The following is a 26200-nucleotide window of genomic DNA, read 5'->3' on the forward strand; positions in this document are numbered from 1 at the left end:
TCGCCTCAACGACCAAATCAAGAAACAAAATTATTATATTCCACCTTTGCTGTCTGTCAGGGGTAACCATTAGCATCGTTATTGTCATACATTGGATATATTCTTCTTTTGTGAGGCACAGATATATCAAGAAAAATGTGGAAATAAACCTTAAAAAAAACTTCATCATTATTATCAATGGCATGAAACATCAAAAATCATCCTTTATTACATCTAGATAAGCAAAAATCATCATTTGCATCAAGGACATCACTCGTCTTCATCGGCTGAGTTCAGTGGTAACTGGGGTAACCAATAGCCATGGTTAGAATCACCGCACTTGATTGGCGGCATCATGAGTGAAGAACCTTGAGTATTTTCCTCAATCGTAGCAGAAGGGTTTATGACTGTATTCCTGCAGCTAGGTGTGAGGTTGTCCTCCCTCAACCTAGCTATGAGCATTTGGTGTGGCTTATAAACAAAGCTAGGCCCTTGTTCTAGAGCGTTTTCTTGTGTGTGTCTCAGTGGCCTTGTCGGTTCCCCCTTCATTGTTCGGTCAGCCTCCGTCTCAGCATCAGCTGGTGTCGGCAATCATCTTGGATCCCGCTCTGCGACCTTCACTGCCGTGTGGGTCGTTCATTTCGGTCGGCATTGTAGATGATTGGTTGTTGTCTGAGGAAGGGTAGTCTCCACACACCTGGCAACCTCTCTTGGGATTGGCTGGTACCTGAACACATGCGCGATCCCACTACTGAGGCTTTAGCTGGTACCTGGTACCTGGTAGGCTTTAGCTGGTACCTGGACAGAAAAAAAAAGGGGTGGGGGGGGAAAAACACTCACCCAAAACAAAATAAAATAAAATAAAATAAAATAAAGGAGAGGTCAGGATCTGAGAGGTCAGAGGTCAGAGGTCAGGATCTGAGAGCTTTTCAGATCCTGAAAGGTGCTGCTGCACAATCACACAATGGTAAGGTGTGGGTTAGTGAGCTTTTAGCCATGCTAGCTCTGTAGCCCATTCGCACGCGAGTGGGAAAATATGAGGCTGAAAGAAAAGCAGGAAGTATTAATTCGATTTTCTTTTCCTGGAGTAAGAAGAAGCACAGCTGGAGTTGCAGTGATTCTCAAACTGTGGTACGTCTACTTACCTGGTGAGAAGCAACAATTTGAGAACCACTGTTTATAAGGACATGCAAGTCGGACGGAGAAGGACATGCAAGTCGGACAAGTGTGGAGTGTGATTACATGTCTTCTCAAGATGAATACATACAATTGGGAGACATGGAGATGTGAGAAAGCTAAATAAGTTTAACCAAATAAATAAATAATGTTATTTATTTATTTAAATTGTTTGTTTCATTTTTTCTTTGCTATCTCTTATTTGTGAAGGAGAAATCTTATTCTATCCTTTATTTATTCTGAATAATGTTAACACTCCACACCTAATTACATAGCCTAATTCTTTTATAGAGCTGAATTTGTCAGTTCATTTATTTCATTATTTTCCCTCATAATTATTATTTGAGATGTAATTTACTTAATTTTGAAGGTCAATTGGTGGCAAAAGTGTCTCCTATTCTGTGTCTGAACCAGAGTTTAGCAAGATTATTGGCCCTTTAAGGTTAGACAGAATTAAAGTTAAGTTGAGTCGAACAATCATATTGTCTTTTGCTCTCTGTATTTATCCCATTCGTAGGGGTGACGAGCCCCAGCACGGTTTGGAGAGCTTCCTTAAATGCTTGGAAGTTACTTAACTTTAAACTATCTCTTATTTCAATCAATTATCAAGAATTTCAGGAGGACCCTTTTTAAATCTCAGACGACCCAGATTGGGCCACCAACCCAATGTTGAGAACACTTAATTTTTCCCTTAAACGTGTCTAAACCCAGTGAAGGTGTTTTATGGTCTTGCACGCTAAGTGCTGGTGGAACAAGAAGAAAATAGTTGGAGGGTTTGAGGTATATTTTCCTATGATAAAATATAAATCAAAAATCAGAGGGACATTGGTCCCTCCCTTCCCTTTTTTTACATAAGAATACATTTGGATTCTTAAAACCATATGATAAATATCATTGGAAAATCACTTATCTGATCATTTTGGATGTGTCTCCATTTTCCTCTCTCTTGTGTCCGCCTGCCTTTGTGCCCTCCAGCCTCCTCGACCTCCTCCTCCTCAGCCTTAAAAGGTCAAAGCCTGGGTCAACTGTACGCTCCTTTTGGAAATTTGAAGATCTGTCCCCACTTTCGCAGTTGGATTGGAAGTCTCTGTAGTCTCTGGAATAGATATTATGTTAGAACATCCACAATATGTCATATTGTCAATCTATTTCCCCTTTGTTTCCCAATTACAGTTATGGACAATACTTCCCTTTAATTCTCATCCTTCATCATAAGAGCAGTGACCAGGCATGGCGGCTAAGGGGTAGGATCGGAGTCGAGAAGGCGGTGGCTTTGTCTGTTAGGAAACACTCAGAAACAGAAAGAGAGGAAACATTAAGACTTAAATGAATAATTTAAAATATCTCTTTTCTTTAGTTGGATCTGATTCGTCTCCTTACAGCGACCTGTATTTTGGAAAAAGCTACATAATAACAACAACTAAGACGAAGACATAGACAAGTGCACTCAACAACGAGTATACACATATAACAACAAAAAACATGGACACTGAACATGAACAGTAAGGTCAGTCAAGGTCAAAACCAGTCATTCCACTGAAAGTGGTATCATATATAAAAAACGTTGTTTGGTGTTTTTAAACACCCAGAAAAAACCTTTAAATACTGGTAACTTTTTAGAAGGCCCAAGGCCTAAAACCATAATTTTTTTAACAAGCAGCAGTGTTTTCTGAACACCCCACTACATAATTGGCAAAAACAGGGAGAAGATCTAGTGCATCAGAACCCAGGAGGAAAAGAAGGTGAAACAGAGGAACATGTGTAGTCAAACAGCCATTCATCGGTCAATCACTCAATGACACGTCCACGGCACATTCGCACTCAACACGGTTCTCTCAGGCATACGTAACGTGTCATCATTCAGTCACTCATGCACCGCACACGTTCATGCCTCAATTTTCACGTCCATGCATTCACAAGGTTTTGCTGCATAGTGTCTAAGTGGAATATAGGTCTCATCTAACCCACCAGCGGCGATAGCCAGTCCACCTCCTCTCTCGGGGTCAATGAGCTCTTATTGCCCCCCCCATGCTTGGCAACCTTTTAGTGTTAATTAATTGCTTTTTACTGGTATCATCTGATTACTAAGAGGTACGCTCCTTTTTACTTCCGCCTTTGCGGAGTCTACACTTAGATTATTGCCCCTGGTAGTACTGACAGTCTGTTCATCTGCTGATCAGGCAGGAATCGCATGGCCATGCCTAACAACAAACTCAACCCCGGTACCGAACCTGGGGGAAACTCTCAACAGCTGCAAATTCCAGAAACTTAAAACAAATATCTGAATTAGCCGGAGACCCTCTCAACCTGGCCTTATGAAAATATAAAGTAGGGAGAATTTCCAGGGGAACCTTCCAACTTCTGACTTTAAGAAAAATATAAAGTTGGGAGGAGTATGGGGGAAGGGTAACCTCTCGACCTGTGTCTTTATGCAAATATAAAGCTAGGGAGAATTTCAAACTCGACCACTCGTTACTCCGGAGATTAAAAAAAACCCTCCGAATTAGTGTGATCCTGCTGTGAAATGGTATTTTATTTTGTATTGTGTGCTGTGTTTTTAGTGTGTTTTGTATTGGTTTTATTTTTGCAGTGCATTTTAGCTTTTGTTTTATGAACCTTGCCAATCACATGCTGTCATTTGATCAACCCCATCACATGACTATGTCCAACCCCTGAGGCTAATCAACACACCTGAGGTTAATCAGCACCTGTGGCTGGAGCACAATAAAAGGGGCAGACAGGAGAAGGAGCAGGGGGGAGGAAAAACGACACAGACAGGAGAAGGAGCAGCAGGGAAGCTGTGGGTCCTCCCCAGGTTCCCAGGGGCAGAGGAGGACTCTGCCCTCCAGGTTCCCAGGGCACAGGACGGCACACGCATCGGGGACCACAAGCACGCCGGGATCACAAGTGTTGCGAGGCGATATACACGCAGGGGCAGAGGAGGACTCTGCCTTCCGTGTGAGTACCCTATGGGACCGTAGTAACACTTGTTGGACAAAGTCAGATCGGGGATATTGTTGTGGGACGTTTGACTGCCGGTAGTTGTTCTGTGTAGGTGTCCCAGCGTGTGGAGGGCTGGAGCCAGCGGGAAGTATCGAGACTGATTGGAGTGCTAAGAGCCACATACACGCAAAGGCAGAGGGGAACTCTGCCTTGCCCTGTAAGTGACGTGGCAACACCCCTCCTTCGGACGTAGTCTCGGACCCCCATGCTGGCCTATGTTTTGCATTTTCAGGGGACCCTGAGCCTGTGACCAGTGGGATCTACCGCCTTGGGACAAGGGAGAGCGGAGGACCTGGGCGTAGCTGCACATTGCATTTTATTGTGGACAGTGACTTTTACCCTTATTTTATTCGTTCATTAGCCCACATCGTTAATAGATTTTAGCAAACATTGATTTTAATTTGTGGGCATTTTAATCTGTTTTACCTTAATCTTTTTAATAAATTTGTGACATCATGGTTGCTGTCCTCCTTGGTAACTAAGGGGTGCTCACACCCGGTCGCTTTACTCTCCCTCCATAAACTTTTGGTCAATTCACTGTTATTCAAACTTCCCCAGCAACACCCCAACCCCCATTACATTAGCAGGAGAATTATAAACCAACGCAGACTGTCAGGACTTTTTTTGGGCACCTCTAAGATTGAACGGAGCACGCAACCTCTAATAACCCTCACTCTAAGGGAACGTAGAAATTTGTTCAGAACGGTCTTCGGTTACCAAGCATGTATCAAATCAGGTGGACCACTATCCCCCGAAGAGCGCTTTCCCTAGCAAGGTTTATCCTTTTTCTGCACATTAAACCAGGACTTCTTGTTTGAAAAGTAATTGCCTATGAACTCATAGCAACTAATGGGACATTTTTTCTCAGGAAAAATTTGGTACCCCCCCCATGCTGTCGAGTGGCTTTGGGCCGGCAAGACAGTCCGACGCGGTAAGGGGAGGCGCGCAAAATGAAAACAATGAATGTTGAACTAGGCTGTCTGTCGCAAGCAGCTTCAAAAAGGGTAAGGTACAGATTGTTTACGAGGGTATCGGTCAAAAAATGTCAAAATGTAAACTTGGTTGAGGCTGCAGTCCTCAATCTCTGTCTCAATTTTCCTGAAATTGAGTAAAAACAAAAAAGAAAAAGAAGAATCGTTCAGAAATAACAAAGGAGAAAAACGTGTGAGCTCAAAAAAAATCATGGCCAATAAAAATTAAAACTTCAGCTCCAAAAGCTGAGGCAACAGAGGGCTCTTTCTTCAGCGGATGTAACCATATCTTGCATTGTGGGGGGCCTCCCCTCAATCAAGAAAATAAATGAAAGAAAAGCATACAAAAACAACCTTATCAGTAACACTATTTTCTTCCCCTTTGTTTGTTCTTTGTGTGCGTGTGTGTGTGTGTGTGTGTGTGTGTCTCTGCGAGAGAAAAGACCAAGGCGCACAGAAGCCAAAAAGCTGACACTCGTCCAAATGAAAGCATTAAAGCCAAACGCCCAAAGGGAGAAATCTGATTCACGTTTAAACAAAATAAAAACAAAGATAAAAAAAGAAGTAAAACTCACTGAAGCATGATCTGAGTTCACATCATACCAAGATTGTATCTGCGTATGCCTATATTATTTGTTTATTGGATTCTTCATCTGTTTGATTCACAGAAACACAATTTAGGTTAGGTTCGGGGTTTTAATCTTTCGGTACAGAGGTGAACTCAGATCATGGCACCGCTGGGATGTTTTGGAAACTTTGGTTGCCCGTCTATCTATGGTCAGGACCTCACAGGCTGTGGGTGTCCGAACAAAACCAAAGTAAATAATGACCAGCCGCACCCGATGCCTAAACAAAATATCCGAGCCCGAAGAAAACCAGAGAGAACCTAAATCATTAAAAAGCATAAAACCTCAACCATTTGAGCCCTTCTCATGGCTATTCACTGCGTCAAAACACAGAACAGCTGAGGATCAAAATCAAAGCTCAAAGCTGAAAATCAATACAATGCTTGACTGGTTCCAAAAAAAATCAACACAGAGCGAATATATATGTAAATAAAAAATTATATATATATGTTTATAAAGGCAGCTTTACCTTAGTCCGAATTGGTGTTTGAGGTTCAACCGATGGTTCGTGCTCCAGTCTCTGTCCGAGGGCGGACCACCGCGGGCCAGCCCTGGGGCTTCAAGTGTGTCGACCCAGTGCTGGTCCACGGTCGACGCCCACAGAGCAGAAGATGGATTCAGTTCGTCGACGCCAATTGTTACGGCTGAATTTACGGTTGACCTCATTTGGAGACAGGATTCATTGCTCTGGTTGAATGATGGAGTCCAGGAGAAGCATTGATGATTTTATATAAAAAAAGTTTATTCTAAACTAAGAAAAAAGGTACAAGATGGAACAAAATTAGCGTCCGTCCAGGCGGACGTCCGAAGGAAGTGCCGCGCCCTCTAACAGTTTCAGCTTAAGGTTTTATACAGATAAGAAAAGGTCCCAGCAGTGAGAGACAAAAGGGAGGGAGTCAGATGCCCATAGTGGAAATGTTGGAGGATGATGAAGATGTTATGAGAAGGTTTGGTGCCAGTCTTTTATCTGTCCTTGATAAGTGTGTGCGTCAGTGTATGTCTGCATGTGAGCAGAGACTGTGCTGCACTGAGAATAATACGATCTGTACTGTTTAATCATGATTCAGCTGTTCAAAAGTGTAAAGAGTAATGGAGTCGTCATGTATTAAAACATGACAAATTGTACACATGAACATACATTTGAGGATATGATGATGAATATAAAAATGACCATAACACATTCAACACCCCCAAACTGGGGTTTATAAACAGAGGTAACAGATGTGCATTTGTGTGCATGGGGTGTTTGTGCTTGGGAGACTGTGTTAGGAGAGAACAATGCCTTTTGGGATTGGACCCCTGAACAGAACTTGGCCGGCGCCTTTTTGGCGGCAACAAAATAGGGACAGCTGCTGAAGTCCCTCTCCACTCAGTCCCTCTCCACTCAGTCCCAGGGAGAGGACAACTATGGAAAGGTAGGAAAGGTAGGATAGCAGATTTCCTCTACTTCATTCTTAAACCAGAAGCCAATGATAACTCCTTAATACATTCCATAGCCTTTCCCACCTGCTCCTTATTGGACAAAAAAATTGTTGTATCATCCACTAACTGTGCGATCTTCAATTCTGTATTGAGTGCTTTGATGCCCATAAAATAATTGATTTTAACCTGTATAGCCAAAATTTGTGTAACCAGTAGGAAGAGAAATGGACTTAGTGGATAGCCTTGTCTGATCCCCCTCTTAATGAAAAATCTGACTGCCAATTTTTATTGAGCTATTGCATCCTTTATACAGAGCCCTAACAACTTTTTGAAATCTGGGTCCAAAGCCAAACGCCTCCAGGGTTCCTAACATAAATTGGTGGCTCACTGCATCAAAGGCTTTGTAGAAATCTATGAACAGAATAAGGCTTTCAGCTGGTAAGAGTTCTTTATATTCAGTCATATCAAGAATTAATCAGGCATTATAGGATATATTTCTACTTTGCATAAAGCTCGACTGCTCTTCATCAATGATGCCTTGCAGCCCGCTTTTAGGTCTCTTAGCAAAAATTGCTGCAAAACTTTGGTATCATTATTTAACAGGCTTATGGGTCTCCAGTTTTCAATATTTAATTTTTCTTTATTTGGTTGTTTCTTTGTTTTTTTTTGTTTCGCGCACCGACTACCAAGTCAAATTCCTTGTACTGTCCTAAAAATTGTACTTGGCCATTAAAACATTTCTGATTCTGAAAAGTTTTATTTTGAAGGAGAGAGTTGTTGAGCTTCCAGTAGTCAGTAAATGTATTGGCTCTGTGCTTCCTGAGGTTAATTTTTAATAATATATCTATTTCCACTTTATCCACCTTATCCTCAATATCTGCTGATATTAGCCAAAAGTCTAATCTGGAATTCATGGATTTGTCTTTATTGCTCCAGGTATTTTCCCTTTTGTCTGGGTGTTTTGTCTGCCAAAAATCCATCAAATTCAACCTTTCAATATAATGTAGTTCATCGTTCTTGATTTTGGGGCCATCTGTCCATATTCTCATCCATTACAGTATTAAAATCTCCTCCCCAAATAATTTTTATATCTGAGAGCGTTGAGTGTATCTGCTCTATCTTGTCTTCCACCATTTTACAAATATTACAGTTAACTCGTTGATTATCGGATGCATATACATTGATTAATGCAATTTGTGTGTGGTTATACTCGATTACTAAAATGATCCACCTGCTCAGTGTATCAAATATGTGTTTGATGATCTGTCCTCTGAATTTACCCATGAGTATTGTGACCCCTGCTGACCGATTAGTACCAAAAGCAAACCAAACATCGCTACCCCATTGACTCCTCCAAAACATTGCATCTTTCTCCACAGCATGCGTTTCTTGCAAAAAAAAGTATATATACTGTATATATATATATATATATGCACCTTTATTTTGACAAAAAAGAAATAATCTCTATCTTTGAGCTGCTCTCGAACCCTCCTTACATTTATAGACACAATAGAAAGCGACATTCCCCAACCTTGAAAATGACAAGAAAATTGTTCAGTTAAGAACAAAAAACTAACCTGCGCTAACCTGCCTGCACTGTAATATTATAATAATAAATTATTAAATAGATTATCTCCGCATAAGAATCTCAACAACTAATAATAATACACAATATCTACAAACATACAGGTGTTTTTTTTTTGTTTAACAAGTAAACAGATTGAGAAACAGCCATGTATTGAGTGCGCGTCGTACTGAGATTGTATATGCGCATGCCCGCACATGCGCACTACCGGAAAATGAATTTTTGCTAAAAAAAAATAATAAAATAATAATAATAATAATAATAATAATAATAATAATAATAATGTTTTCAAAGTGAGCGGAAACGTGTTTTATTTGTTTATTGGCTTAGGTTATGGTTAGGCTTATAATTTCAGTACGGAAGGTAAACTCAGACCGTGACACAGGGGTTGCAGCAGGATACTCGAAGAACGGCCTCACGTTACGTCATCAAGCTGCGTCCCACGACATGTGGACAACAACTAACAGAAGTGTTTGAGGGAAACTCTTTAGGAAACGTACTTTTCGGCGCAGTTTCATTAAAGCTCAAGCTGCTTTCGTGCCGTCGTTGAAATGTCGCTATTCCTGGTGAACAGGTAGGAATATTTGATGTAGTTTTCTTCACGTCACAATTGTGTTTTAGTCGAGTTGTTTCACACCGTGTGAGAAAAGTATCTTTAAAATTTGAAGACACATTGGAATTTTTAAATATTTTATTTTAAATTTGAAAGAAAACTCATTTTTCAACGCATGCTCGGTAATGATGGGGAGATACTAAACAACGGAAACATTTGTTGTTAGAGCTACTATCTTTACCAGGATATGTATTCCTGGTTATTGTTTTCCAGCGTTTTATTAGGCTTTATTTACAGGCAACTAGTTCCTACTGCTCGGAAACCAGTTGTATTTTTATTATGAATTTATTTACTAATATTATTTAAAAGATTACCTCATTCAGATGTAGCCTACGTATATGATAATCACAGGAACTCTGCGCAATAATAAAATAATGTTTATAAATTTGTAAATATGCAGTAGGAACTACTGCACAAACATTTGCTGGCTAGTAAACATAGTAGCTCTAACAACCGGTGCAATGATAAACTTGGTGATATTTAAAGCCTGTGCATTCAGTACGGGGCAGAAGTTAATGTCTCTGGTAGCCTGTCTCCAAAATGTTTCTTATTAATATGGAATAAAGAGGAAATGTTCTTCTTTTACTTACTTTGTTAAACCAAATGTTTCCCTTGTTAGAAAATCTGATCAATCTGCCATACTAGCTTCACCGATGAGTACATTTACAATTTTATAATGTTTAGACTTTGTCAGTATGAATCAAGATGCTGGAAAAAGCCTCTAATTGATAGAATCTGGATCAATAAAGATAATGAGATTGATTTAGCTTTTCATCCTGGTGTTCAGGTATCTTGGAGACGAGGAAGATCCCAGCGTCTTCAAAGAGTCTCGCTCTCGGGAGTTACTGGCCAAGTTGCAGCAGAAGGCTAAAGAAAAGCGGAAAGACAGTTTAGGCGAGCAGAAGCAATGCCTAGCTGAAGAGCAGCGAGTCAGAAAGAGAGGACAAGCTGAGCAGGACTCATGTGAAGAGCCTCAGCAGCACAGAAAGAGGAAAGCAAAGGAGGAAGAAGTATTGTGTGTGTTGGACTCATGCCCTCAGCCTCCTGGAAAAACAAAAGCCAAGAAGAAGAAGGCAAAGGAGAAGCTTCACTCAGGTGTGCTCTGTTCTTTGAAGAAAACACAACTCGCTGTAAGTTTATTTTATAGCTGACATTTACTTTTTTTCAGGCAGCCCTAATGAAGATACTTCTTTAAATGGAGGAGACGAAGCAAAAATCACCGATATGGAAAACATCAACCGAAGTTCAGGGAAAACTTCTGCTCCCACAGGCTTCACAGTTTTGGGAGGTTTTGAAAGTAAACCTGTTCAAAAGGTAGTGTGTGTGTGTGTACACGCAAGCGCATATAACAGCTGTTGTATCACCATGGAGTTTCTCACGTTTGCTTGCTTGTTCCCGGTGCACAGGTGCATAGAGTGCTGCCTCAGTGGCTCACTGAGCCTGACCTCATTCACAGAGACATCAGAAACAACCTGGTCCCCACAGCAGACGTCTCAGGAATCTGTGCTCAGCTCCGGAGAAGTCTTCACAGTCATGGAATCAAAAACCTCTTCCCAGGTGACAATAAGTGACATGTGGCAGGTGTCTGTTAGCCTTCTCTTACTTTGCTTTTTCATGAAATCAAATTGGTGGAGGCTACATTTATGTCACAATTCCACACCTTAGTATGAGCACAATGGAAACATTCCTATAGATCAGAGCACTCTGACTTAAAACCTCTGCTAAGTGCCAAAAATTCCCTTTTCCAGATATTGTCAGTTCTATTTCATCCTTTCTGACCGCCGGAGAAGGTGCATCAAGCACTGAATGATACCATATCACGCATGCGCAGGTCAAGTAGCTATACCAACAAAGTCACGTGTGACCCCTGATGACCCTACACAGTCTATATCTTCCGGTGTCATCAGAGGATCTGTTTGAGCAAAGATGGTTGCATCTTTCCTTCAATTGCAACCAGTCATAGCATGATGCTGCCACCACCATGTTTCACTGTAAGGATTGTATTGGGCAGGTGATGAGCAGTGCCTGCTTTTCTCCACACATACCGCTTAGAATTAACACCAAAAAGGTCACTCTTGGGCTCATCAGACCAGAGAATCTTATTTATCATAGTCTGGGAGTCCTTCATGTGTTTTTTGGCAAAGAGTTTGCAGGCTTTCATATGTCTTGCACTGAGGAGAGGCTTCCATCGGGCCACTCAGCCATAAAGCTCCGACTGGTGGAGGGCTGCAATGATAGTTGACTTTGTGGAACTTTCTCCTATTTCCCTACTGCATCTCTGGAGCTCAGCCACAGTGATCTTTGGGTTCTTCTTTACCTCTCTCACCAAGGCTCTTCTCCCGATTTGCTCAGTTTGGCGGGACGGTCAGGTCTAGGAGGAGTTCTGGTCGTCCCAAACGTCTTCCATTTAAGGATTATGCAGGCCAGTGTGCTCTTAGGAACCTTGAGTGCTGCAGAAATTCATTTGTAACCTTGGTCAGATCTGTGCCTTGCCACAATTCTGTCTCTGAGCTCCTCGGGCAGTTCCTTCGACCTCATGATTCTCATTTGCTCTGACATGCACTGTGAGCTGTAAGATCTTATATAGACAGGTGTGCCTTTCCTAATCAAGTCCAATCAGTTTAATTAAACACAGCTGGACTCCATTGAAGGCGCAGAACCATCTCAAGGAGGCTCAGAAGAAATGGACAGCATGTGATACGAGTGTCACAGCAAAGGGTCTGAATACTTATGACCATGTGATATTTCAGTTTTTCTTTTTAATAAATTTGCAAAAATGACTACATTTCTGTTTTTTTCTGTCAAGATGGGGTGCTTAGTGTACATTAATGAGAAATAAAATTAACTTTTTTGATTTTAGCAAATGGCTGCTATGAAACAGAGTGAAAAATGTAAATGCGTTCAGTGACATGCAGTCAGGGCAGGCAAGGTAGGCAGTGCCTACCCAAGGGTGAATTTGATTATTTGTTTTAATTATAAATTATTTATTTTTTTATTTCTGCCTACAGTATCTATAAGTTTCAAAGTGTCAGCATTTTGTGCTTTTTATACCCCAAATGACTAAACACCGCTATTTCCTGGTACGGCAGAGACACTGCACAGTCTCACTCCGCTGTAAAACAGGAGGAGGCCACACCCCCTACCAAAATCACATTTCTGCTCTGCCTCTGTTTTTATAGCGTGTTTTTATGTGTTTGCGCATTTGCAGTCAGTTCCCCAAGATCAAAACCATTTACGTAAAAAGGCAACTCTCTATGCTGCCTTTGGCCGTAACCGTGCTATGATAAATGCTATATGTACAGTACCTTCAGAGAATTGATAGAGGGTGGCCGTCGCTGCTACGTTCTCTAGCTAGTGGGCAGGATAACACTACAGGAAGGATGATAGCGCTTGAGATGATAAAGAAACTTTCTTTTGAGGAAAAAATGACGGCTTTTTAAATATGGGAGACTAACTCATCAGCTACCAGACCTTCAGCAAAGGAAAGGTCAGAACATTGTTGCTACGGTTCCTTGGTGCTTTCTCGTGTGTATGTGTGGGGGGGCGGTGGCTGCCTCTTGGCTTGGAGTCTTAGGGGTGTCTGGAGGGCTGCTCGGCCGTGGGGGGTTACCTGGGTTCCTTGGCCCCCGCTCTTTCTGTTAACCTGGCTGCATCTTCGGGTCCAGGGCAGAGTTTGGGTTTGCAGTGGCGGTTCTTGCACATACATTGGTCTACGATGCACTGGCATGCCTTGGACTGTGGGATAAAATTCTCACTCTCACTTTACAATAATCAACTCTTCTCCATCCTTCCATTTTCTACCTTGAATCTCTCCTCCCTGCTTCCACAGCGAATGGTACAAAAGGAAGGATTGGCTTTGTGGATGGCTGTTCTGAGTTGTTGTTGTCATTTTTTCTGTGTTTCTAACACAAACAACGGATGCACTGCTGTGTCATGAGATCTCTCTTGTTGGGAGAGTATGTAGGCTATATTGAATAATTGTTTCTTTAATGGTGTTTTACGATGTTGATTTTGTTAGATGGCTAAATGCTTGTTCATGTGGATCTTGTTGGGTTTTTTCTTTGTTATTATGAATTTTATATTTTGATTGCGTTATACAAATAAAGTTGAATTGAATTAACACTTGCCAGCAGAAACCTATGGAATTGTCATTGGTGTTGACATTAGGGATGGGCGATATTGACAACAAAAAAAAAACTATCCCAATAATTTCTGGTATTTATCACGATAACGATAATCACGATAAATAACTATAAATAAAAAATAATTATAAAAAAATGTACAACTTAGTGTAAACAGGTTCTTTACAAACACAAATAAATGTGAATACATCAACACTAGACACATTAAAAAAGGCTACAATAGCTGCTGACTCAGAGTTCATGAGCTGATATTTTATAGAATATATTTGTGCATGTGGGTCACTCTATTAGTGTTATTGTATGTAATTCATTTATTTCCTCATCTGAAATAAGGTGCACGTCAGAGCTTCCGTAAACAACGTTTCGCTCCAGAGAATAATAAGTTCACAACAAACGGGCAGTTTTGGCTCGTGGAACATGGTTTTTTGGTGCATTCTTGGCTAAATTGAAGGACAAATGGCCCGTGGCCCTCACTAATTTCCGACATGGGAATTTATCGTTTATATCAAGGGATGACATATTCTTACCGGTGAGAATGTTTTTGACGATAAATCATAAACGATAAAATATCGCACATTCCAAGTTGACATTGGTGGTCTCGATTTGCAACGCACTGCCTCCCCAACACCAGTGCTCACGACACGTTACTGAGAGGGTTTAAATACTTTTTGTACCCACTGTATTTGTAAAACACGATCCACTGCCGCCCTGTCCAGGGTGCACCCCCGCCTAGCGCCAGAAGAAAGCTGAAGATAGACACCAGCAGACACCCGCCACCCTGAGTAGGAGCAAACGGGTCGGTAAATGGATGGAATTACGTTCTGTCTTGAACACAGGGTGTTTTATTTTGAAAAGAAACCAGACATTTTATTGTGTCTGTGTACTACTTCCTTTTCGGTACTGGCTTATCTTTAATGGAACCCTATTGGCTCTGTTGCGGTTCAATAGCAGATATTGAGCAGTTACGCATTAGGTGGAAATTGGGGGTTAGGTTTAGCTACAAAGCCAAGAAAGTTCTATAATCGGGTGTTGTTAAGTTCAGCTCTGTTTACTTCAAGCCTTTGATATGACCTTTCATCACATAAAATAAAGGCATAAGTGGAAAAAGCTAAATTCTCTTCAATTTCATAATAGTTCAATAGCAATAATGAAAGAAGGGGTTTACATGCTTTAATAATAGTGATGGCAATCAAGGCTCAAGAATAGTCTCCTCCCTGAAAATTAAATTAAATTAAAATTAAATTGGGCTTTAAGCCTTTATTCGTCATGTATATGTTGTTACACATATATTGAAATTTGCCATCTGCAATTTAACCCATCCCTGGGGAGCTGTCGGCAGCCATTTTGAGGCGCCTGGGGAGCTGTTCGGGGTTAAGGGACTTGCTCAACATCCCACAGTGATGGAGGACTAGCATCCCATAGGTTGGCTTTATAGTTGCCCACTGCACATCTCAGGCAGCCAGCCCTCACTGGAGCTGGGTGGGAGAGTTTCCTGTTTGTTACCCTGTAAGGTACTTGGGTGTGGAGCTTCATCCACAGCAACAGGTGAGTTAATGAAGCTTTATTTGTGTCCACAGCCAAGTCCTGAAGGATGTGATTGGAGAGGACATGGCTTGAGTTGGTTAGATGTTCTGTCTCCCATGCTCTGATGCTACTCTACTTCTCATGTTAAGCCGCACATTGCCACAGAGCAGATTGAGGTCTTCTACACTGGGATGGATGAGTTGATCTTGGGAACAAACGGGAGAGGCACAGAGTGAGGGGTGTAGTGCTGATCATTTTAGGATTTAACCTATTTAGTGTTTTAGCGCCACCTTGCTATGCTTCCCTGGAGGAATGCGGTGCAGACTGTGAAATGCAGCAGAGGTCTACAGAGCTCATTATTTTATTCAGCTTCCTGATCTGAAATGATTTGACGTCTCTCAGTACAAGCAGAGGTCATCCCGGCCGTCCTGGAGAGTTCACAAGAAGGATTCCTGTTTGGACGTGGTGGATACAGGCCGAGAGACATCTGTGTGTCCGCACCAACAGGCAGTGGGAAAACACTGGCATTTGTCATCCCTGTCATCCAGGTGAGCTGCCTCATCTTTATCAACTCGCTCTGACCATATGCTACATGATGCTATGTGAGTCTGCTCTGCTCTGTCAGGTCCTGATGAAGAGAGTGGTGTGTGAAGTCCGTGCGCTGGCTGTGCTGCCCACCAAAGAGCTCGCCCAACAGGTCAGAGCCCCTCCCAGCAGTCTGATTGATAGCTTGAAGAACAAATCAAGCATGGTCTCCTGCACAGGTGTACAAGGTGTTCATGTCCTACGCTGAGGGAACTCCCCTCCGAGTGGTCCTACTGGCTGGTCAGAAGTCCTTTGCTGCAGAACATGCTTCACTTTCTGTGCTGGGGTAATGTGGACACATTCTTTCATTCCCAGTAAGCTCCAATACTTCGACTGGGTCTTTCACAGCTTAGCTTTATACCGTAAGAAATTAGTGGTTACATATTTCCATGTGTAATATCTTTATAAAGATGTTAAGTGTGTGGTGGATTTAATGTTAAGACAGATTAGAAAAAGCAATGGTAGTGTTTAGTTGTCCCTATGGCACTCTGAGGGCTTTTCTTCCAGGGGCGGGATCAGACGCAGCCTCGCAGACATTGTGGTGGCCACGCCTGGACGTCTGGTGGACCACATCAACAAGAACTCTGACTTGCATCTAGAACATCTCCGGTTTCTTGTGAGTACTTAAAAGACATTGGAAATCTGTAAAACACTATAGAACTAGATTTATGGGGAGCGGAGAGTATTTAAAAAACTTATCCTCGTATTATCTTCACATCCTGTTGGTTTTATTTTGTTTCTTGAAGTCCTTTATAAAGGTAAACTGAGGGTACTAGATCTAAGACCCTATAATTGCCACATTAACAGATAGAATAGATAGTGATAGAATCACAGAATCGACCAATGTAAACTGAATCCACTGTTGAAAGTGGAAATCGACAGAATTTGGATGAAACGCCATCGTGTGGTTTGTTTCTGAGGACCACTCATTTGGTGCTCGTGATGCTCTGCCCGTTTCTTGTCAAGCGCTGTGGCGCTCTGTGAAACTGAAAACATAAGCAACACATCTCATCAGTGCTACAGAAGATCCTTATGAAAAGTTGGCTGTTGCTGTGGACGAGACCACCGATGTTAGGGATTGTAGTCTTAAACATCGTAGGTTCATGTTAACTTGATCGCTTCTAATACTGTAAAGTATTCTAGCCCCTAGTGGTGAATTAACTGGTGCATTCTTGCGTCCATTTATTTTTGTTTAATCATTATGGTCTAGAATGATGTCATCAGGGTCATTCCAATTAGGTTAATTTAAATTAAGATGCTCAAACCTAATCAATAAACCTGCTCAGATTTAGTAAACCATTGATCCCTAAGGGGAACTTGGGTCACATTAATGCTGTGACCCATTTATGTCAACTTTATATGACAAATAATTAAAAAGTCAGAATAATCCTTGTCAATACAATTTTTTATTTGTAGCTTACTCATTATTTTTAATTACGTTTCTTTTTTTACGTACATTTTTGTTTAATTATATTTTTTTTTTTCAGAATTTATTTTTGTTTTCTCACAGGAGTTAAAAAGTAATATTTTCTGAAAGAATTATTTATTTAAAAAAAAAAAAAAAAAAAAAAAAACAGAATTAAAAAAATGGAATGCAATTTGGAACAAAAGAAAATGCATTTTATGGGGCCCTATATATCAACCCGGAGGGGGGCTAAAGCTACTGCAGATTTAAATATGCCTAACATTCCCAATTAAAGAAGTTTAAAATCCTGCTCCTCCATTTCACTGAGTTACCTGCTTCAAAAGTCAAAGTTTAGTTATGTGTGAAATACCAAGCACTAATGTAACAAGGGTTAAACTGGTTCCATTGTAACGGCACTGCAGGTCAGTTCATCTTAGTGCACCTCTTTTGTCCCTGTGCGATTATGTAACAGTGTAGTATGATATCCTGTCAGCAAACTGTTTGCTGCGTCTGTGTTTCAGATCATCGACGAGGCCGACAGGATGATCGACAGCATGCACCAGTCGTGGCTCACTCAGGTGGTGAAGGCGGTGTACAGGTCAGAGGTCGCAGCAGGGCACCAGTCCGTGCTTCAAAGGGTGGAGCCAGTGTGCATCACAGCAGCCAGGTGTGAAACAATTATTACGTGGAACAAACCTGCGAGACAAACCTGCTACACAATCTACCATTGTTAGCATAGCATGATGTGAGATATTTATTTAGTAAACATTCATGAGCACTATAGAACAAAAACATACAAGCAAAAAGGGTAAACAACAACACAACATTATGGTACTTTAGAGGAGTTCATTATTTTTTAATAATATACTTGTTTTAATTAGATGTTTAAATCTTATATTTGCTTTACATTCTTTTAAATCCTTGCTCAGATTGTTACATAAAGAGACCCTTTTCACAGAAATGCAACGCTCCATTAAATTTGTCCTTAACTTCTTTTAAAATTATACTTACTGTTTTTACAAATCTGACCCGGAGATTTACAGGAAAGCTTTTTTGATGCGCTTTATGCAATTTGCAAAATACTAAAATCTACAATGTCATTGAACTTCAACAGTTTTAACTGATGGAATAATGGGTTTGTTGGATGTCGGTATTGCGTTAGGCTTATTATTCTTATGGCTCTTTTCTGTAATATAAAGACTGACTGGATGTTTGTCTTACAGGCATTTCCCCAGACTTCGACACAATAGGTCAGATAAGGAACAATTAGACAGTTATATAACATGTACAGTGCTTTGTTATCAAATAGATCCTTTACTTTATGCAGTACAGCAATTGTTTTTGATATTTTCATGTTTGTATAATTTATGTGATTTCCAGCTCAAATTCTCATCAACCATTAACGCCCAAAAATTTGGTTTCTCTTACTCTATTTATTTCAATATCTATAATTACTGAACATTCAATATCTTTCCTTCTGTTACTGAATACCATAAAGTTTGTTTTTCCAAAATGTAGTGAAAATTTATTAATGTCAAACCAATTTTTTATTTTTTTTTTAAATTAATTTTTAACTACTTCCAACACCTGTGTTTCATTTTCCCCAGAATGAAATATAGTATCATTTGCAAAGAGAATACATTTTAACAGTTTAGACACACAAACAAAACCATTGATGTATAAAATAAATAATTTTGGCCCAAGGACTGACCCTTGAGGCACACCACACGTTAAATTATATAATGCAGATTTTACGTTGTTCATTTGCACATACTGCTTTCTATTTTCTAGGTAACTTAAAATACATTGATGTGCCACCCCTCTAATACCATATTTACTCAATTTATTTAAAAGTATTGTATGATCTATGGTATCAAAAGCCTTTTTAAGGTCAACAAAAATGCTTACAAATAATGTTTTTCATCTATTGCAGTTGATATTTCTTCAGTTAATTGCATAATGCCATTGACGTGGAGTGATTGGTTCTAAAACCATACTGATTACTAGTTAAAAATATTATATCTTTCTACAAATTTGTCCAACCTGGCTACAAATATTTTTTCTACAGTTTTTGAAAATTGTGGTAACAAGCATACTGGTCTGTAGTTGGAGAATAAATGTTTATCTCCTTTTTTATACAGTGGAATAACTTTGGCTGTTTTCTTATTTCAGGAAATGTCCCAGTTGTGAGTGATATATTGCAAATATGTTTAAATGGTTCTATAATCACTTCAATTATACTTTTAACTAATATGTCCATATCCCAACAGTCGCTGGATCCTTTTCTTGCACAACCTCTTAAAATATTCAGTGTTTCTTCTTTCTCTACTTTATCAAGAAAAATATTATTCACATTATCCATTATCCACTATGTAGTTCTACTACATAGATTAGGTTGAAATTTTGTCAGCGTTTAATTTTATTTTGAAAAGCACTACTTTAGAGCTCAGATGTTGGTCAAGACACTCCCAGCGACTGGCAATTATTTCCTTATTTCTGCCCTAAACCCCCCTTCTACCCATGTGCTATGTTTTTGAGTTTTTGTTGTGACTGTGTCTTGTCTTCTTTTGTTTTGTTTCTGGGGTTCATAATTCTATACTGAGCTGCCCCAAGGGAACTGAGTTTAGATCCTGCCTTTTTCCCCCTCTCAACTCCCTTCCTATCACTTTTCATCTAAATGGCGCTGCGATTGGTCGCCTCGGTGTGTTGATGTGTGTTCTTCGCTCCAACTACCAAGTTAAATTTCTTCTGCTGTTTTTTTTTAAACTGTACCTGGTGAATAAAATCCTTTCTGATTCTTTAAGAGCTGTTTCTGGGTGTGGCTAACTTGAGAGTTCTCTCAGGCTGGCCAAAGCCCCCTGTCGTCCGATAGTCTCTGAAGAAGAGTCTCCCAGGTGTGGCAGAGTAAAAATGTTCCTTCATCCCTGTTGATGTTGAAGCTCCGCTTCCTGATCTCAATTGCTTCTTTGATCCAGCCTTTGTGTTTGTGTCCTTCTCTCAATTATTTTTGCATTGGCCCAATTCATGATGTGATTTTTTGTTCTGCAGTGGTCTGATATTGCAGACTGGAGAGGGCACATCAAAGCGATCAGTAGATGCCTCTGAGGAAGACTGACAGTTGGCAGTCGAAACATGTCAGGAGATCAATTTCAAAGTGAATTTCCTGAAAAAAATTGTCTGAATAAATGAAACTATATAACTTTATTTCAGTAAAGAACAAAAAATAACTTCCTTGAAGTATTACACTCAATTGATATAATGTTCTTTTTCTGCAGTTCCGAATGAACTTTTTAATGTTCATAGTTCTTTATTAGTTGTAGTTTGACTTCGCTTTTCTCTGCTAGTTTCCACCTTCCATTGCTTTATAATGCAAACATTCTTCTCATTTTTATATCACTATCCTCATTTCATCTTATAAGCAGTCCTAACCAGGGTTTATGAAGCACATTATTGAAGAATTGAGTAAAGGGTTTGTTTTCACAGTACTGAGTTGAACCGATGAGAAATAAGGATGTTTCATAATGTGTGTTCGTGTCTCTGTTCAGTCTGTCCCCTCCTCAGATACCGCTGCAGAAGCTGCTGTTCTCTGCCACACTCACACAGAACCCAGAGAAGCTGAAGCTACTGGACCTTCACCAGCCCAGACTTTTCAGCTCCACCCACACAGCTGAAGCCCCCACCCTCCAACAGGACGGCTTTCACTTCCCCCAGGGTTTGACGGTAAGAGGATCCTCGGGCGGCAGCAGAGGAACTAGCTGATGGAAATGGAGAAATCTTGTGTGTGTTTGTAGGAGTATTACGTTCCTTGTACGCTGAACAACAAGCCCCTTCACATCCTCCACTTCATCATCCGTATGAAGCTCAGTCCTGTCCTCTGCTTCACAAACTCCAGAGAGACGGCACACCGGTGGGAGGCAGCAGTTCACACACAGACACACACACACACACACACACACACACATACATTTCTAACTCTGCGTGTCCACATCACACAGACTCTACCTGCTGGTGCAGCTCTTTGGTGGGATCCAGGCTGCTGAGTTCTCCTCCCGACTTTCTCCTGGTCAGAGGAAAAAGACACTGAAGGAGTTTGAAAAGGGGAAGGTCCAGCTGTGAGTGAGGAAACAAAGAGGGTTAATGGGATTTTCTCTTTGCACCAATAAATCCTAATAAGTGCCAATTATAATGTCTCCCCAGGTTGATCAGCACAGACGCAGCAGCCAGAGGCATCGACATCAACGCTGTTAAATGTGTTGTTAATTATGATGCTCCGCAGTTTATCAGGACATACATTCACAGGTGAGCTGCTCCTCCATTACCTTGCCTGCTAGATGGATTCTCCTGGTGTTCACAAACACCAGAATCCATCTTGTGCTGCTCCAGCCCTTACTTTTTGTATGCAAACCAATCATGGGCAGTGTTGTGGTTTAGGGCGGAATATCCGGGTATGACGAAGGCAGAGGCATCGAAGCAAAACTGGTGCATGCGCAGTTGTGGGGAGAGGAACTAGCTGGGCTACCGCTATTAGCATAGCTCCGAATCAAAACAGAAAGATGTCGACGCGGGAGGATGAACGTGTGGAAGCTGCTATAAACTCAGTTTTATAAGAATCCAGCATTTCCTTTTTGAATGAGCAACAGCGAGAGGCGCTTTGTGCATTTTTGGACGATAAAGACATGTTTTTACCAGCATTGCCTTGTTGTTGTTGTAGCCATAGCAGTGTCTCTGTCGTGTGATTGGCTAAAACAAATCATGGTGGACAGGCGCTTCACCTAATCAGCTTGAAGCATTCTGTTCATGTCCCTCCCTGGTTCCGAAAGGATTCGCCTCACACGGACCCAGATCGATGTAGAGAACTTGAGTTAGAGGGAGGGCTACACATCACTCTGGCTCTTGCCAGGTTAGCTCCTCCACTCCACACTCTGAAACTCTGACCGAGTCTTTCTCTCTGCTCAGAATTGGCAGAACAGCAAGAGCAGGAAAGTCGGGGCTGGCCTTCACCTTTCTGCTGAGAGTACAGGTACATCCTTAGTTAGTACAGCACGGGGAGAGTCTGCTACAGCTTCAACCTGTTCTGCTGTTGCTCAGGAGAAGAAATTCCTTCAAATGCTGTCAGATGCTGGAAGTCCAGGGATCCAGAAGCAGATGGTGAAGCCAGAGAGCATGAAAAGTTTGGAGGAGCGCTATGAACAAACACTGCATGAGCTGGCAGACGTCATCAAGGTAACACTTTCACTACTTAACAAATATAGCCACAATAAAACAGAAACTGAACTCTTTGAAATGTAATTAAATGTTGGCAAAAGGCATATTATAGTGTCACGGCAAATTTGCGGTTGACCTCATTTGGTGACATGAATTATGCTCTGTGTTGAATGATGGCGTCCAGTCAGAGCATGATGATTTAATAAAAAAAGATTTATTATAAAACTAAATGAAAAGGATACAAAAAAAAAGAGAGTGTCACATCCTCTAAATTGGAAAGGCTAAATGAAAAAGAGTACAGGATGGTCCAGAAAGGTTCTTCCCTGGCTCCGGATATGCAGGACTACCTAACAGTTTCACAGCTTAAGCTTTATACAGATATGAGAAAAAGTCCCAACCCTGAAGGAAGGAGGGAGTCGGATGCTCCCAACAGTGGAGACGTTGGAGCAACGATATCTGTCCTGATAATGTGTGTGCGTCAGTTGGTGTGTGTAATGTGAATGTGAGTGAGCGGCCTTGAAGATTTCTGGTGTCTTATCTGTGTGTGCATGTGAAAGAATGAGTTTTTTGTATGAGGCTTCAACAGAGACTGTCTGTACTCTTAATCTAACATGACTCAGCTGTTCAAAGAGTAATGCAGTCATTGTGTATTAAAACATGACAAATTGTACACATGAACACACATTTGACGATATGATGATGAGTATAATAATTGCCATAACAAAAGGATCAAAATTTTTGTATAATACGGAAATAATGCTATAGGTCATCACTAGCAGTTCCATCTACCTCTTAATATTGTGCTTTTTTTCCACAGAATGAGAAAGCCAAAATATGAAGATATGTGGACCTTCTCTCCTCTTCCTTTTGACTTTAATAAACTCTGAAACCTACAGAAACTGAGCCACAGATGACTGAGTCGTGATGCTAATATGAGCCGGCTTACATGCGTAGTTCATTAAAGCTGCTATATATCAGATAAAGACATAGTTTAGGCCTCCGAGATCAATAAATTCAAAAGTAGGCTTTACATGATCAGAATTTTTGGGCCGATCAGCGAGTTTAACAAAATCGATCACCAATCTGATCATATGAATTGAGGTTGTTTTTTTAGGTAACGACCCTGGAGTGTTTTTGCTGATATAATTAGCTGGCATTATTTTTTACAGAGCAGCAAATGTTTTAATTATTATTATTAGTGGATTGTGGAGTCTTGTCTTTGAAGAGCTGTGCTGACTTCAGGGTTGTGGGAAAAAGGAGCACATTAAAGTATCTGCTGGTGCTTTTGATTTGATGACAAACGTCACAATGTCAGTCATTTTACAGTTTATTTGTTCTATGTACATATAATTGTATTCACAGATCCAAAGCATATGTTCAGTCCCATTTGGAGCTCTTCCTCCTCATGTATCTCTGTCCTTCACTGTCGACGGCCTCGTAAAGCTGCTGGTCGTTATCCTTCATGGCGTGCAGGTAGCCCAGGTATCCAATACACAGAGTGATGGTCACCAGTCCGAACGCCATCACCGGTTTATTCTGCCAAACAAAACAAATTCATGTTTGAGAGTTGTCGCTAATGAGCTCTCATAGGGCCTGTACTATAAAGCTGGATTTCCTCTCAATCGTGCTAACTTTGGGATTTATTCGGTGTGTGGTGTACTACGTCGCCGGCTAACAACTTATTGGGCTAAACCACCATGGTAACTTAGGCTTAACACTAGTGGTGGGAAAAAAAATCAATTCTAATTATCCACAATTCTGAATTGATTAATGTCAAAAATCCATTATCTATTTTTTATTACAGGTCAAACAATACAAGCAGAAACACAAAACAAAAGCAGAAAAAGTACAGGACGAAAGCAGTTATACAATTCTTGTATTCACTGAAAGTTGAGACTTCTGGAAGAAAGGGGCAGCTGGCCTAAGCTTTTATTTTGGCAATTTTATTTCTTGTATAGTAAGTACGTTTTTATTTGTTTAGCATGAATAAATGTTACCTTTTGTCTTAAGTTTGCTTCTGTGGAATTACATCATTGGCTTAAATTTATTTAAAATTATCTTATACAAACTGTATTGTTTTGATAACATAATATGCCTTAACACACTATGCATTGTATCAATTTTTTAATCGAGAATCGATTTTAAATCGAATCGTGACCCTAAGAATCGGAATCGAACCTGGTCGGGATCAGGTTATGAGGTAGAAAAGATCTGAGCGAGTACAAATGTCTCGCCTGCGGAACGCTTGGTTCTCTGAAAAATGACCTGCCCATTGTTAGAAGACCCTGGTTGGTGCTGGAAAAACCTGTCTTAAATTAACAGCAGCTAAGACTGCAGGATTACTATTGCAGCAACACATCATCAGTATAGTAAGACTAAAACAGCTTGCTAATGAAGCAATATCTTGGATATACTTATCCAGCTTAATAGTACAGGCCCATGGTGTCACTGTTTTAATTATATAATTGCATTTGATTATATTGTAACAATGTAAATAATCAAATATATTTCATTAAAATTTATTAGTGACTTTATATTCTGATAGCACCTGCATTAATTAATTCATTTAATAAATGATTGAGCATAGTTGTATATGCATCTTTACACACACTTAGTGACGATAAATAAATGTCTTTGTAAGCATCACATCGCCTTTATTGTATTTGACAAAGCTTTGCTTCTTAAACTTCCCCTGTGCTAACGTGCTGCTGAATGTTTGTTAAACAGTTTTTTCATTATCCGAAACTCCGCCCCTCTCTACAAGGGCCTAGTTTGGTTTTTTTTTTTACCTCTTCTTCTTACCCATTGTTTGATATTTCTCATTTATGAAACGGTACTCCCGTACTTGTCCCCCACGTGATATATTGTCTTTTCATGTGTCTTGGTCGGGAAGTTCCTGACGGGAAGTCATTTGAATTGAAGTGGACATGATTTTGTAATCGATAATATAAATCAAAAGGTGGGAAGGAATTGACAAACCACGACCATTTTCATATTGGAATTGGTTCTGGGTGGGTCTTCCTCCCTGAACATTTGGGCCCCGAGTTCATAAACATTAATAGCCACTAACTGTAAGGTACAATATAAGCTACAAAACCATGGCCATTGCAAGGATAGAAGGAACGCCAAGAGCTTGAAAAGTATAGGAACTCCTGGTTTGGAGTATATATAAAGTAGGTATGTATAACTGAAAAAGTCCACCCCTGTCAGTGATAAGAGATGTCTTTTTAAGGGGACATTTTCAAACTTTCCAAAAGTAGCTTTGAGCTGCATTATATGCTCGTCTCAGATGTGCATCATGAAGCAACTGGTGCAGAACTCTGCAACATTCCACTGTTCTCAGCAGCAGTTTCAGAGCATTACAATGTTCAAGGGCTAAATGTCTTTATCTCTAGTAGAAACTTCTGAAAAAGCAGCTGTATACGAAAAATAATCTTCATAGAAGTGGAATAATATCACCGACTGTAAATGTTACACGCACCATTACTGTACCTCCTTTAAAAAACCATAATTACAACTATTGAAAACTGTCATTATTTGTGACACTTTAGCTAAAGTTAAGGCTGAGACAACGCAATTGTATATTTAGACAGATTATTTCTATCTGTGGGTAATGGATCAATGTCTGCAATGTCATTGTGCTGATTTTTTATGAAACAAAAGGTCATAGTGGCGCTAGGATCAGTAACACAGTGTGTATAGACTAAAATAAACTAAATAAATACAAAGGAAGGGACTCTACAGAGCAGATTAGTATGTATGTTTAATTCTCACAGGTTTGATGAAGAGTTCCGGGTTTACGGCTCGGAACAGAGTAGTGGTCCGTGCGCCTCTGAGCCCAGGGCTCTGGTAACCTTTCTCCGGTGGACCCTCCCCGCCTTTAACGGCTTCTTTCTCCGACATGTCCGCTCAATCCCGGGCAGCGTCCTCCTATCTTCTTCTTCCTGTACGGTTTCTTAGCGGG

General features: G+C 40.5%; 2 protein-coding genes and 1 long non-coding RNA gene across 3 annotated transcripts; 2 read left to right on the plus strand and 1 right to left on the minus strand.

Annotated features, from left to right (window-relative positions):
* Positions 1–3879: 3879 nt before the first annotated feature.
* On the plus strand, positions 3880–4614 carry LOC114457979 (uncharacterized). The gene is made up of 2 exons (XR_003672973.1): positions 3880–4315; positions 4391–4614. It is a non-coding gene; the product is annotated as an uncharacterized LOC114457979 (long non-coding RNA).
* Positions 4615–9151: 4537 nt separating this feature from the next.
* On the plus strand, positions 9152–24882 carry ddx51 (DEAD (Asp-Glu-Ala-Asp) box polypeptide 51). Its single transcript, XM_028440160.1, has 16 exons — positions 9152–9336; positions 10163–10470; positions 10544–10689; positions 10782–10932; positions 15444–15589; positions 15667–15738; positions 15806–15912; positions 16134–16242; positions 17553–17698; positions 20577–20751; positions 20823–20938; positions 21027–21143; positions 21229–21330; positions 21988–22051; positions 22120–22254; positions 23054–24882. Exons 1-16 carry the CDS (start codon positions 9314–9316, stop codon positions 23072–23074), a joined length of 1938 nt encoding a protein of 645 aa, XP_028295961.1. The 5' UTR covers positions 9152–9313; the 3' UTR covers positions 23075–24882.
* On the minus strand, positions 23546–26200 carry smim8 (small integral membrane protein 8). Its single transcript, XM_028440182.1, has 2 exons — positions 26011–26200; positions 23546–23772 (listed from the first exon to the last, which is right to left on the minus strand). Exons 1-2 carry the CDS (start codon positions 26137–26139, stop codon positions 23614–23616), a joined length of 288 nt encoding a protein of 95 aa, XP_028295983.1. The 5' UTR covers positions 26140–26200; the 3' UTR covers positions 23546–23613.

Source organism: Gouania willdenowi, chromosome 24, assembly GCF_900634775.1.
Source record: "Gouania willdenowi chromosome 24, fGouWil2.1, whole genome shotgun sequence".
Lineage (NCBI taxonomy): Eukaryota > Metazoa > Chordata > Actinopteri > Blenniiformes > Gobiesocidae > Gouania > Gouania willdenowi.

Excerpts from the sequence above, each read along its gene's own strand:
- ddx51 (XM_028440160.1), top strand. The coding sequence starts at position 9,314 with ATGTCGCTATTCCTGGTGAACAG. Across the intron at positions 9,337-10,162 it reads TCGCTATTCCTGGTGAACAG|GTATCTTGGAGACGAGGAAG; the intron begins GTAGGAATATTT and ends CCTGGTGTTCAG. Across the intron at positions 16,243-17,552 it reads TAGAACATCTCCGGTTTCTT|ATCATCGACGAGGCCGACAG; the intron begins GTGAGTACTTAA and ends TCTGTGTTTCAG.
- smim8 (XM_028440182.1), bottom strand. The coding sequence starts at position 26,139 with ATGTCGGAGAAAGAAGCCGTTAAAGGCGGGGAGGGTCCACCGGAGAAA. Across the intron at positions 23,773-26,010 it reads CGGAACTCTTCATCAAACCT|AATAAACCGGTGATGGCGTT; the intron begins GTGAGAATTAAA and ends TTTGTTTGGCAG.